The 12,481-nt window shown below is 32.5% G+C and overlaps 1 protein-coding gene across 2 annotated transcripts in view; it reads right to left on the bottom strand.

The window, feature by feature from the left end:
- The window catches only part of LOC106457547 (putative inorganic phosphate cotransporter), a 53,772-nt gene that overhangs the window by 17,075 nt on the left and 24,216 nt on the right, over window positions 1-12,481 (bottom strand). Inside the window, exons 4-7 of one of the 2 annotated variants that reach the window (XM_022383690.1) lie at window positions 11,889-12,122; window positions 7,481-7,664; window positions 4,118-4,248; window positions 2,245-2,398 (exon numbers count right to left, since the gene is read on the bottom strand). In XM_022383690.1, the coding sequence (XP_022239398.1) occupies window positions 2,245-2,398; window positions 4,118-4,248; window positions 7,481-7,664; window positions 11,889-12,122 (703 nt within the window). The remainder of the gene's footprint in view (window positions 1-2,244; window positions 2,399-4,117; window positions 4,249-7,480; window positions 7,665-11,888; window positions 12,123-12,481) is intronic. The other variant, XM_022383683.1, reaches the window with a different exon arrangement.

Genomic DNA, 12,481 nt, shown 5'->3' with positions numbered 1-12,481 from the left:
ATTAAGTATTATTATTATAGTTTATTAATACTACTATATATATATATATATATATATATACAAATTTCAGAATATAACAGGCAGCTGGAGAGCAAAACGGGTTGTCATGTAATTTCATATGAAGATGTATTGATACCGGACGTAACATCTTATGGATTTATGTGTGACCTGACTGTTGAAACTCGAGCTTAGAAAGCATCATCCTCATACACTAGATGTATTATGAAAAGTAGCTGGGAGGAAGCGTATGCTTTGAACATGACAGCTTACGACGGAACCTTTTATAAAGAAAATACGCAGCAGATATTTCCCAAGATGCACTGTTGTCAGGTAGAGTATGACAGGACTTGATAACAAGGACTATAACGATGTGGTGAAACTCCAGAGTCATTTTAATATAAAGTACTCAATCTCTGTACAAATCAGCAAAATGCTTTTTTGTCCGCCGTTTGTAAAAAAAATAATGTGTCTTATTATTTAAGTTTTTAACTTTCATGCTCTTTAAAAACAAGCTTTTATTCTAAATGAAAGTTTTGCTTCAGTTTCAAAGTATATCATGATTTTTCTAAATACCTAAATTGTGGTAGTTTTTGTACAATGTAAGTTTATAATAGCGAACCGTTATGTCTTGGGAATCAATGGCGATATTTTAATATTTAACGTACCAGAACATCTGATTTATTTTTTATGGTTCATTTTTCCAGAGCTTATCTTGTTTGTTTATTTGAATTTATGCACAAAACTACACAATGCACTATCTTTGCTCTGCCCACCACGAGTAACGAAACCCGGTTTCTAGCGTTGTAAGTCCACGGACATACTGCTGTGCCACTGGGAGGCGCTTATCTTGTTATATCATAATTTATTAAATACGAGAAAAAAATATGGATATCATTCTACCAATATAGTGATGGGATCGTATTAAAACCCAGTAGAAGAATGAAACAGCGATTTTGAAAATCAAGTCTAAATCCTGTTTACTTTAAAGTAATCTAATCTGGTCAAAGTATATAAGAAAACACATATTATTTCATTGATAACAAACGTAAAATAAAGCATTTATATACGTTTGGTTTTGTTAAACACTAACAGAAACTAAAATGCGAATGAGAATAAAATAATACTTATGACCTGATTATTATTATAGTTCTATAAAGTTTATTCAAAGGTATTAATTGCAAAGTTTCTGTGAGTCCATCGTTATATTTAACATAGGAATTTTTAATCAATCACGGATAAACATGTTTTTATTCTAATTTTAGAACAAAAGTTTCCAATGTTTTTTGATTTAATACGTTACAAAGTAGAAATTTTATCCTTCGATATTCTGATCATAGTTTAACATTATTTAAAATATTTCTTTTACTTTAGTGTTTTATTTGACGAATATATTCAATCCGATTTTAGTTCAATATTCAAATTAAAGAAAATCTTGGATATTTAATGAATATATTTTAAGTATTTTTTTCAGCTTCTTATCACGTAGCCTAATTTGTGTTTCACGATCTGTTTTTTTCATGAGATTCGTCATTTGTTGATAGGTTCCATGTTGCTAACAGTATTAAAATATATCTATTTTTTTATTACTGTTACAATGCATAATGATATTCAGTAATATTTGATAAAAATCATATTTCTGAATTATTGTAAACATATTCATAGTTTTGCAGGATTGCATAACCTAACCTAGTGGTTAACATGCCATGTTTTTTTAGGTTCAGGGTTGTTGACTCGTATCCCGTTGCCACAAAAGAAAAAAAATCACAGGACGTTGGGGCTTTGAGCGCATTCTAACAGTGACTTTCAAATCCCACTGTCCTACTAGAGTAGCACACGAGTTTGAGATAGGTACTGTTTAGTATTTGGCTTACCTTTTGTCTGTGAAAATATCCTTACGTCAAAGAGTTCATCTAAGAACGACTGTTTTAGAATTTGAAATACAATATGGTTTAAAGTTCTGCACGGTTATTCTTGTTTCATCATTTAAGGACATTAATACATCTGTTCTCTACGTAAAGCAGGCTATATGAAATCAAATATAACATATTTAACTTGCCATACAGAGGAACTTAATAGAATCATCTGAAACAGCATTTCTTATGATTTAATAGGCAAAATCCCGTTATATCCAACCATTTAAAGATCAGTATGGAATATTTGAACGTAACGAGTGATAATGAATCTCATGATCTTCAACAAATCCCAAGGAAAACAGAGAACATTGATTAATATAATAGAATTTACCTACCGTTTCCATGTTGAAATGGAGAATATTTTTCATGTAAGTAGGAAGTTCAGTCAGGAGCATATTCAAACCAAAGTCTTGTCCAAAATGCGTGGCGATCAGCATCCAGATCGGAATGGATGTCAAAACATTCTTCCAAGGAACTGGCGCTTTCTGCGTACAGGAAAGACGGTATGATTTGTAAATATAAATAACAAATTGGATTTAGCGTCATGTGAATATGCTTCTACGCCTTTCCTTAGATGTACTTTTATAAAACAAAAAATATTTACCTTAAACCAAGTGTGAAAATCGAGAAAAATATATGTATTATCTGAATCAGTTGACAAAACGTTTCATGCATAAGGGACTTAAAAGAAAATAATGCTGAATTCGAAATTGATTTGACGATGTTGATATTTTTTGTTTATATGTTTCAGGAACATAATTTATTGTAAGTATCCCGATATTTTTTCAGCTATGTGATGAAATGGGGTGTATTATTATAAACTACAAAGTATTAATTAATTAATTAATGAAAATCGCACAGCTTACTAGATTTCGTAGCAAAAGAATTAGAAAACACTATGATACCGTATGCAATTTTTCAAGTTCATGCACATCACAAATAAGTGGATGAAGCGTAATTGCTTTCGTCACCTTAGTTTCACATTTCAACCATATATGAACATACGGATGTTGAGTACATTATATTTAAAAGATTTCAGAGCCTCACCAAGTCATTACAGTCCATGCCGCGACTTCCGGTTGTTCTTTGCCTAACGACTGTGCATCTTGACAATAGATCTGCAACTGAGTTTTTACTGCAAAAGGCTCCGTTATAAGACACATCACTCCTCCATACATGCTTTCATAGTCCATCGAGTATACAGCAACACTCATTTCAACAGTCTGATTGCATTAGCCCTACATCCGGCAATTTGACAGATATAAATCCCGTTGAAATCTTTTCACTACCCACGTACCACTATTGGAATTTTGTTTGAGTCGTAGACCGTTAAAAAAACAAAAAACAACAACACGAGATTTGTCACAGTTATCAAGCTACACATATGCTTCGTAAAGCATCATCATACTGTCATTTTCTTCCGGCTGGGTACCGTTCCTGTGATTATACTGTCTCTTTCTTCCGGCTGAATACCGTTCCTACGGTCATACTGTCATTTTCTTCCGACTGGGTACCCTTCCTACGGTCATAATGTCACCTTCTCCAGGCTAGGTACCGTTCCTACGGTCATACTGTCAACTGCTCTCGGCTGGGTACCGTTCTTACGGTTTTCTAAGGTTGATCTTCTGTCTTCTTTTTCTTCAGATGTCATGGATGCAGCTTGTTGGAATCCTTCTTGATTATGTTGCGTGATGTTTCCTGGAGCAGGTGAACAACTTCTGCCACTGACCTATATTTCCGTGTATTGTCATCTGTTAGAAGTGTCGCAAGTGTTCCAAGTTCATCCATGTCTCTTTGTTCTCCAATGTATTAGAAATTTTAAATGATCGACCTTTCTAAAAGCGATAATTTTTTCCTGTCATCGAACTACTTAAGATACGCCGCCAAAAAAAAAGTAAAAACATAGTTCTGATAGATGCCGTTCCACAGTGACTTTATATCGGCTGCGATTTCACGTGATTTACTTGGTTATTTGCACATTCTAGATGATACACGAGGAAATCAGAATTAGCTGAGAAATATATAAACACTGAACAATAACTTAAAATCCAGTTAATTCTGGGGCCATACACTACATTTGAAACTGTGTAAATGTTGCAATCGATACGCCCTAAAATGTAACACGCCTTCTTAATTTGTTTGTTTGCATAAGTAGAATATAATTTTTTTTATTTGTTGTTACGATTTTCAAACGTTTTACATACTTTGTTTCCATGCGCTCTGTTCTGATCTTTCTGAATGAAAATAAGTTCTTGTTTGGATATTCTTGGATGGTCTTCTGGGGAATCAAATGCTAAAAATATCCAAAATATAAACCACACGATACCTCCCGCACCTGGAACATTCGAAAACATAATACATGTCTAAAGTATCACCAAATAACAAAAGCAAAAATCAAAGACATAAAATCTGAAATAGATATGTAAAAACTAAGTTAACAACTCATGTCTTACATCAAAACGAGTAGAGTGAATTTTACACAGCAAATGCAAACCTTAAATGAAATATAATTAACTATAATTTTATGTAGAACGAAAAAAAAAAACGCAAGCAGATAATAAACACTGACCACTAGGGCACAAATCATAAGGTGTGTCATTATCTAATGTGTCCTGGCTTTATCAGGTACCGACAGAAGTAAGACCAAAATTGTGTTGCGGGTATACCGTCTATCCAGTTTAATTTCAACTTCGCCAGCCTCACATGCTTAAAGAAAAAAAAAAAGCAAATGTGGTTGCTCTAGCCCACAGCGACCCTCACCTTGACCACATTTCGCTGTTTGCAGCCAGATGTGGGAAGGTGATTGCTCACAAAAAAGAAATACATAAAATAAAAACAATAATAAAATAATGGGGGAGACATCAAAACTGTTCTTGAAGTTAGCATTCCAGCCCCCAGTATGATGTTTGGACATTGATACTAAGATGCTAAGGTATTTATATACTAAGCCCAACCTAAATTGTTAGTATAACTCCCATCCACTACCCTTTCATACAGCTATATGGATCTTCAATGGTTCTAAAGAGATCCAAACAGCAGCAGGCCTGATATAGGGGAAAGCGTTACAACTACATTAATCCACCTATTTAAGATATGAAATATCCAAATAAGTAATTCCAATTATTTTTGCTACAATAAATTTTAGAAATTTATTTTATTGTGTCTTGTATTCTAATTGTTTCTTTCTTATTATTGTTTTCATTTTATTTATTTATTTTTGTAAGCTTGTTTGTTTATTTGAAGTTAAGCACAAAGCTACACAATGGATTATCTGTGCTCTGTCCACCATATGTATCTAGACCCGGTCTCTAGCGTTGTAAGTCCACAGGCATACCACTGTGCAACTGGGGGCATTTTGTTAAGCAACCACCTACCCACATCTGGCTGCAAACAACGAAAAGTGGTAAAGATGTGGAAAGTTGTGGGCTAGAGGACCAACATTTGCTTTTTTCTCTTCTAAGCATGTGAGGCCGGGGGAGTTGAAGTTAAACTGGATAGACGGTGTACCCGCAACACAATTAGGGTCCTACTTCCACCGGTACCTGAGAAAACCAGGACACATTAGATAATGAACCACTTTATGATTTGTGTCCCGATGTTGGATACGTGTTTTGTGGCTGCATTTTTTTTCATTGTTTGCTATTTCTTTTACTTCCATAAAATTACATTTAAATTTAGTACGAATGTGTGTGTATATATATATATATATACACATGCAAACTCATCAAGTAACCGAGAAAACTAAAATCAATTATATGTTATATATCAATGGAATTTAACATTATATGACACAAAGATTACCACATGTTTCTCCTAGTGTGAAAAAATACGCTACAATGATGGTAGGTTGTCTTAAAAACAATTGCTGAAGCAAAAGCTACTTTCTTCTTTTCTCTTTAAGTTCGACTTGAAATGTCAGCAAGGTGTTGGTTCTATTTTTAGTATCCATGACATATTGTATCGACATCTGTATTTGGAAACGCAGCAGAAAGTATACATTTGGTAACAAGCTGTATGTTGATATCCTTCGTGTCTTCAGGCAACAATATTCAATGGAGTAAGGTTTTACCAATATAGAATAAAATGGCACGTGTGCGAGACTGGATTATGCTGTGTTGATCCTTGGGGTTGTTGGTGCAACATGTTATCAGCTATTTAGTAAACATATGTAAGATTGTTTGTTTGAAGTTAAGAACAGAGCTACACAATGGGCTATCTGTATATATATATATATACAGAAGTATGCTCAAACAGATGTATACAAAAATCTTCCGAACGATTCTAGATTGTATCCATAGAATAATATTCAACCATATTATTTTAGCCAAACAGGAAACAAACTTTACAGGATCTAGTTGCTTTAGAGAAATTCTACGAATAAATTTTAAGTAAATAAATGTTTTATGATCAATTAAAATGCTATAACTTATACGCATGTTACGTATTTATATGTAAGTTTTATTTGTTACCATATTACAGAATCTTTTGATTACTATAAATGAAAAAAAATTTAGTAAGATTCTTAAATGTAAGTTTTAAAAACACATGTTTCGCTCCGGCAAAGCATTTAGATACAAGTGGGATCCATTTTTCGGTTTACAAAGTGTATATTTCCATGTTACCTTTGTTAACATTTGTACATGTTAACTTTCATAATTCAACTGCAAGGTAGCTCAGAATATTTTGTGGATTACGAGCATGTTTTGATAGATGCATATTCACGTTTTAATTTCTCTAACTAAATGAGCGTCAGGAAGTACTATTTCGATACAAGGATAACATTAATCTTTGTATCAACATGTTTCATGAATAATTAGTATCCAACAGCAATGTATATTTCATAAGTTTAAATAAAATCATCATTAGTCAGAACAAGAAATTACAGCTATAACGGTATTTTTAAGTTTTTTACGTGCATAAAAGTATATATACGGTTAATTATGTTTTGAAGAGCAATTACCTTTTCAATAACTTATTTTGATATCCAGTGCTCGACTCTTTCTATTTATTTCATGAAACTAATCTTTAATGGAGCCATTCATTATGATATGGTTTCATAATGAAGCATAATTTATCATTTTAGCCTCTTACTCAAAAGTGCCCCCCAGTGGCACAGCGGTATGTCTGCGGACTTACAACGCTAGAATCCGGGTTTCGATACCCGTGGTTTGTAGCGCACAGATAGCCCATTGTGCTTAATTACAAACAAACAAGTTTAAGATAAAAGGTATTTAAATAATGTGATTTGCGTTAGTGGGTTATTTAAATGAACTATTGGCGTTCCGTGGCATCCATTAATAAAAACTGACTGAAAGATAATATAGTATATCAATGAAAAGCGGCTTAAAATTGATACTTTGGTAATTTCTAGTACGTAGTGCTCGTTCAACAAGAATCTTTTATGCCATTCCTGCATCTTAAATACTTGTCAACTTAACATAATGTTTATGGCAGGAAAGTAATCGTATTGTTTTAAATTACACTCCAAATTTATTTTACATTTCGTTATTTCTTTATAGTAAATTTTTCGTGCTTTTGATTTATAGAACAGTCAGTAAACATGTTACCTAATAAATAAAATCCAGCAGGCCATCCACCAAGAAAGTCAGTTTCACACATCATTCCTGTTATAAGTATTGATATCACTGTTCCTATGTCTCCACCAATGAAGACCATGGAAGACAACAAACCCCTCTGTGATCGAGTTAGCCAGTGTCCCAACATTACGTGCATCGCAGGATAGCTAGGTCCCTATTATGTGATAAAGTTTCTCCTGTATCACTGTTTAGATAGTTCTTAAACATGTATTCTAGAATTTATGTTTATTATACTATTGCATTATATCATCAAATAACCTTCGATATTCATTATTATTTTGTTTCATCACTATAAGCCAGTTAATAAGAAAGTTTAACATTATTTTGTTTAAATAAAGTATAGAAGAGTTTTATATAGTCACAACAAAACAAGTAATACAAATAAAACTAGAGAGGCACACAGTAGAGTGCATACCTCCGCCATACAGTATTGATCATATTCGGCTCTCAATAAATACGAAAATTTGCCATATGTCTGCCGTTATCAACGGACACGGACCGTTTTTGGCAGGGCAATGATGAATAATATTCTACATATGTCCACCAAGTATCATCAAAAGTTGATTGAGTTATAAAGCAAACATTGTTTGAAAATTCGGTCCCCCATGTTAACAAATAGGGATTTTTCTGATTTTTGACCTTGACCTTTACCTTCCAAAAACTAATCACTTATAAGTTGAATCATAGTCCAAATCCATTCAAGCGTTTTCGAGAAATTTTGCCGATAAAAACACAAACAAACACAAGCGAATGAAAAAAATAACCTCCGTCCACCATCGGAGTAAATAGCGTCTTATATGAACGACAAATAAAATATTAAAAACAATGGTATGGGCTTATATCATCTAGGAAAAAATCATATATAAGTGCTGTTTTAGTCCGAATATATAATTTTACGACTCTCTACAAAATATTTACTTTGATTTACTTGATTAGGCTATTAAGCTTATTGGTTGAATTAGCTATTGATATACCATTTACAATTTTTAAGCTTATAATGTAAAATATCTTATCAATTTATGAATTTCTAGTAATTTTTTACATAAGTTTACAAACATGTTTTTGGTTTCCTTATGGAATTTAACAATTTCTTTAAATGTTTTACAAGTTATATATATATATATGAAAGTGTGATTAAGAAAACGTCTTAAACTTGATTTCATTTAATTTACCCCACAAATACGTTTATGATTTAAATACTTTGAATCATCAAAGTATTAAAATAATTATATTGATATTATATATCTTGCTGAATTGGAAACAAACAATGCTAGCTTATCTGGCAATCAAGCTCATTACTTAGTTTTAGACATAAACAGTACAAAATAATTATATTGACTTGATACACCTAACAGTAACGTTTTTTATTATTTCTATACAATGCGATTGTAATTTTACAGTAACTTAGATATTATAGATTTTGCAAGAGACTGTAGTATTTACTTTTCAATGCAGACCTTTTGGAATTAAGTATAAATCATAATGGCTTTAAACAGAGTGATTTCTCTGTATATTATATTCTAAAGCAGGTATATTAGCGAAGCTTTACAGAAAACTATCAATAATTTTCATAGTAAAAGATAAAGAAGAATGTCAAAAATGTCCCAAAATGATACAATCATAGATTTGTCCCAAACTTGCATGAAATGGTCGTTTGAATATATATAATACATACGGTCAAAAACGACTCAGATTCTGAATGCATTTTATTCTGGTTATAAACACTTACTCTATGAAATGTTAAAATAAATATAAAAGCCACTGCCAACTAGCATTACAGTTAGCCTATAATGTAAGAAAATAAATATAAAAGCCACTGTCAACTAATATTACAGTTAGCCTATAATGTAAGAAATCTTTGCGAGTCAAATAAACAGGTTGACTTGTGCATTAAAATATTAAAAACGTAATAAAGGAATGTCTTCGCAGAAATACGAGCGTGACCACAAGTTTCTTAATTCAATATAGCAACATCAGTGTGACTGTCATCTAAGATCTACAGCGGGCTACATCATCAAGATTTGCAATATTTCATTCAGCTGAAAATGTAATCTTCTGATTTGAGGTTTCACTGGTTTACTTTTAATTTAACTCAACTTTTTCCACCTAGCTCTTTGTTATCTCCACCATTTTCCTATACAAACTATGGAACGTTTTAACATGAACAGGAGAACATCCATGACCACACTAATAATCATTTTCTAAGTATCTCTAATAGATTCGTGTCTTAGCTGAACATATTAGCCACGTTAAAGTATATTTGTTATTCTACATTCAACATTGGAAAATGGCATGGAACGAATAAATTCGTGAAAATAATGCTAGGGTTTCTACGACAGCTATATCAGTTGAAGTATCCAAGTGTCTGAATCCAAAAAATATTAGTAAAAATGTCTTCAATTATAACCTTTAATAACTAACACGTGCATATTAGATACCGTATTTGGTGTTATTCAAGTTAATTCATTCAAATTCGAGAGCACTTCAATAGCATATTGATCAGAGAGGAGACTGGGTGCATTTTACGGTATTGGAAATAGGAGGGTACATTTAAAGTTTTTATTACTCTAATTGTAGTATTTATTGATGTAGATATCTCAGGTTTTATTACGATACTTGTACATGTATGTGATCATAATGGAAATCAGAATGCCAGTGTTTAGGAACTAAGTTTTTTTATCCTTCAAGTGATCTTTTGTAGTGGCCTATATGTCTCTTTATTTCTCTCTCTGCTTTTCGGTTTGGCTACGGCTGAAGACGGCAAAATGTAACCTGAGATATTCTATACTTGAGTACCCTTAACAGACTTCAATGTTTAAGTCCTGTTTTTAGTTCTAGTTTCACTTAAAATAGTCCTTTTTTGACCTAGTTTTGACGTGCCTATAAAAATATTCACCCAATGCTAGGAACTGAATTAAATCTCCTTTCCCTCTAGTCTTACACTGCTAAATTAGGGATGGCTAGCGCGGATAGCCCTCGTGTAGCTTTGCGCGAAATCCATAACAAACAAACTGAAACAAAAATGGCTATATTACAGAGTCTTGCAGATATTCGCCGTACAATCGTCCTATAAGTAATTATTGCTATATCTATCTGGTCTAACAACGTATTTACTAAATGATATATTATGTCTGACGAAATAACAGTATTACAAGATAATCCTATTGAAGAGCTAGCAAAATTAATAGCAGAGATAATAGAGCTATTATGAAATATATTGTAACAAGTGTTAACTGAATTGTCTAAACATAATTATGTCTGAAGGGATACTCCGTGTTAACCTCGTTGATAATTTGTTTGTTGTAGTTTCTATGTTGATGAATCTTATGGAGGGTTTGATTAACGAGCATTTAGCTATTTACCATGATTAATTTAGGCATTTCGATGTATAGTTATTGCAAAACAGTTTTGGAACTATAGATGTAGGTGAGTACTTGAACATACTGATTTAAACTTATTTTTGTATTACTACGACTTATCTCTGAGTGAATTTCTTTATTCCAAATGTAGGCTCCTCAAGTTGGTGGCTTGTGTGCTTAACCCACGGCTGCTTAACTTGGTAATAAATACATTTATTTGTAACTCAAAACGACTACGTCTACCGACCACCTGTTACAATCTTATTAACAGTTTTAAAGGAGGTTCCTACATTATCTGCAGTAGATTGTTGTTTTATTCTTGTTGTTTTTCCGATGACTAGTTGTTTAACTTTCTCCATTACATCTGTTATGAGACTGGTAGCTGATCATGGCGTAGCTTATTTTTTCATCACTGGTATCAAGCCTTCTCTTACTTTACTGAAACTATTCAACATTATATTTATAATTTGTTCCAAAAGTTAAAATATCGTGCTTTGCATGCTTCTATAGTTGTGGAATCAAAATTCTTCATGTCAAAAAGTCCTGTAATCTAACCACCCTAGAAGGAGGCAAGTATAAGCACTATTTACGCTTTCAAATCATAAACTTCAGCTGAATCGCAAGAAACAAATCACACCTAATATGATTAATCACAGACCAAGAGTATGACCAGGTGCAAGGGTAATGGATATGTAAATGTAATCATAGATCGCTAACAACCCTTTCAGTATACAAAGGTGTTCACTATAGTAAAATACATTAGGATTTTACTGGAATGTCAGTTTTATTCACTTAACCCAAACAAATAGTTGTAAGTCGAATTTTTTTTAAAGTACACGATTGTTGGAGCATATATTTCTTAGACAATTATCGGAACTTTAAAATCCGTAATCGGTTTATAGTCTGTAATATTACACATAATTATATAGCATGTTCATGAAAATAATTCAAAAGTAATAATAATAACGGTAAATTATTTGCCTATGTTTTTAGCGAAGATTCATATAATTTAACATTACCCCTAGTAATCCTTCTAAGACTCGAACCACGATCAAAGCTGCAACATGCACCCTGGCAAGTAGAGGAGTCAAGATAGATAACACAGATGTGCCCACTATTGTTACTCCATACACCCATTTAGAACTGTAAATCTCCGCCATCCGTCCTCCTAGAAGTTGAGTCAATACGTAGGTATAATAAAATGATCCAAGAATGGTTCCTTGGAGAGTTTCATCCCAATCAAACTCTCCTTCCTAGGCAAAGTAAAAAAAAAACAAAAACAAATACATAGACACATAAACAACTCATCATATAAGAAAGAATTAGTCAGAAAAACAAAACCAGAAAAGCTCATTGCAGCCTAAAAACGTTGCATTATGTTAATGCTCAAATTTCTAACCTTCACATTTATCAAACAAATTTAGAAAAGCCGCTTTTTCATTGATATACTATATTATCTTTCAGTCAGTTTTTATTAATGGATGCCACGGAACGCCAATAGTTCATTTAAATAACCCACTAACGCAAATCATATTATTTAAATACCTTTTATCTTAAATTTGTTTGTTTGTTTGTAATTAAGCACAAAGCTACACAGTGGGCTATCTGTGCT

Source organism: Limulus polyphemus, unplaced genomic scaffold (genome assembly GCF_000517525.1).
Source record: "Limulus polyphemus unplaced genomic scaffold, Limulus_polyphemus-2.1.2 Scaffold17, whole genome shotgun sequence".
Classification (NCBI taxonomy): Eukaryota; Metazoa; Arthropoda; class Merostomata; order Xiphosura; family Limulidae; genus Limulus; species Limulus polyphemus.
This window is presented reverse-complemented; position numbering and strand designations above follow the sequence as displayed.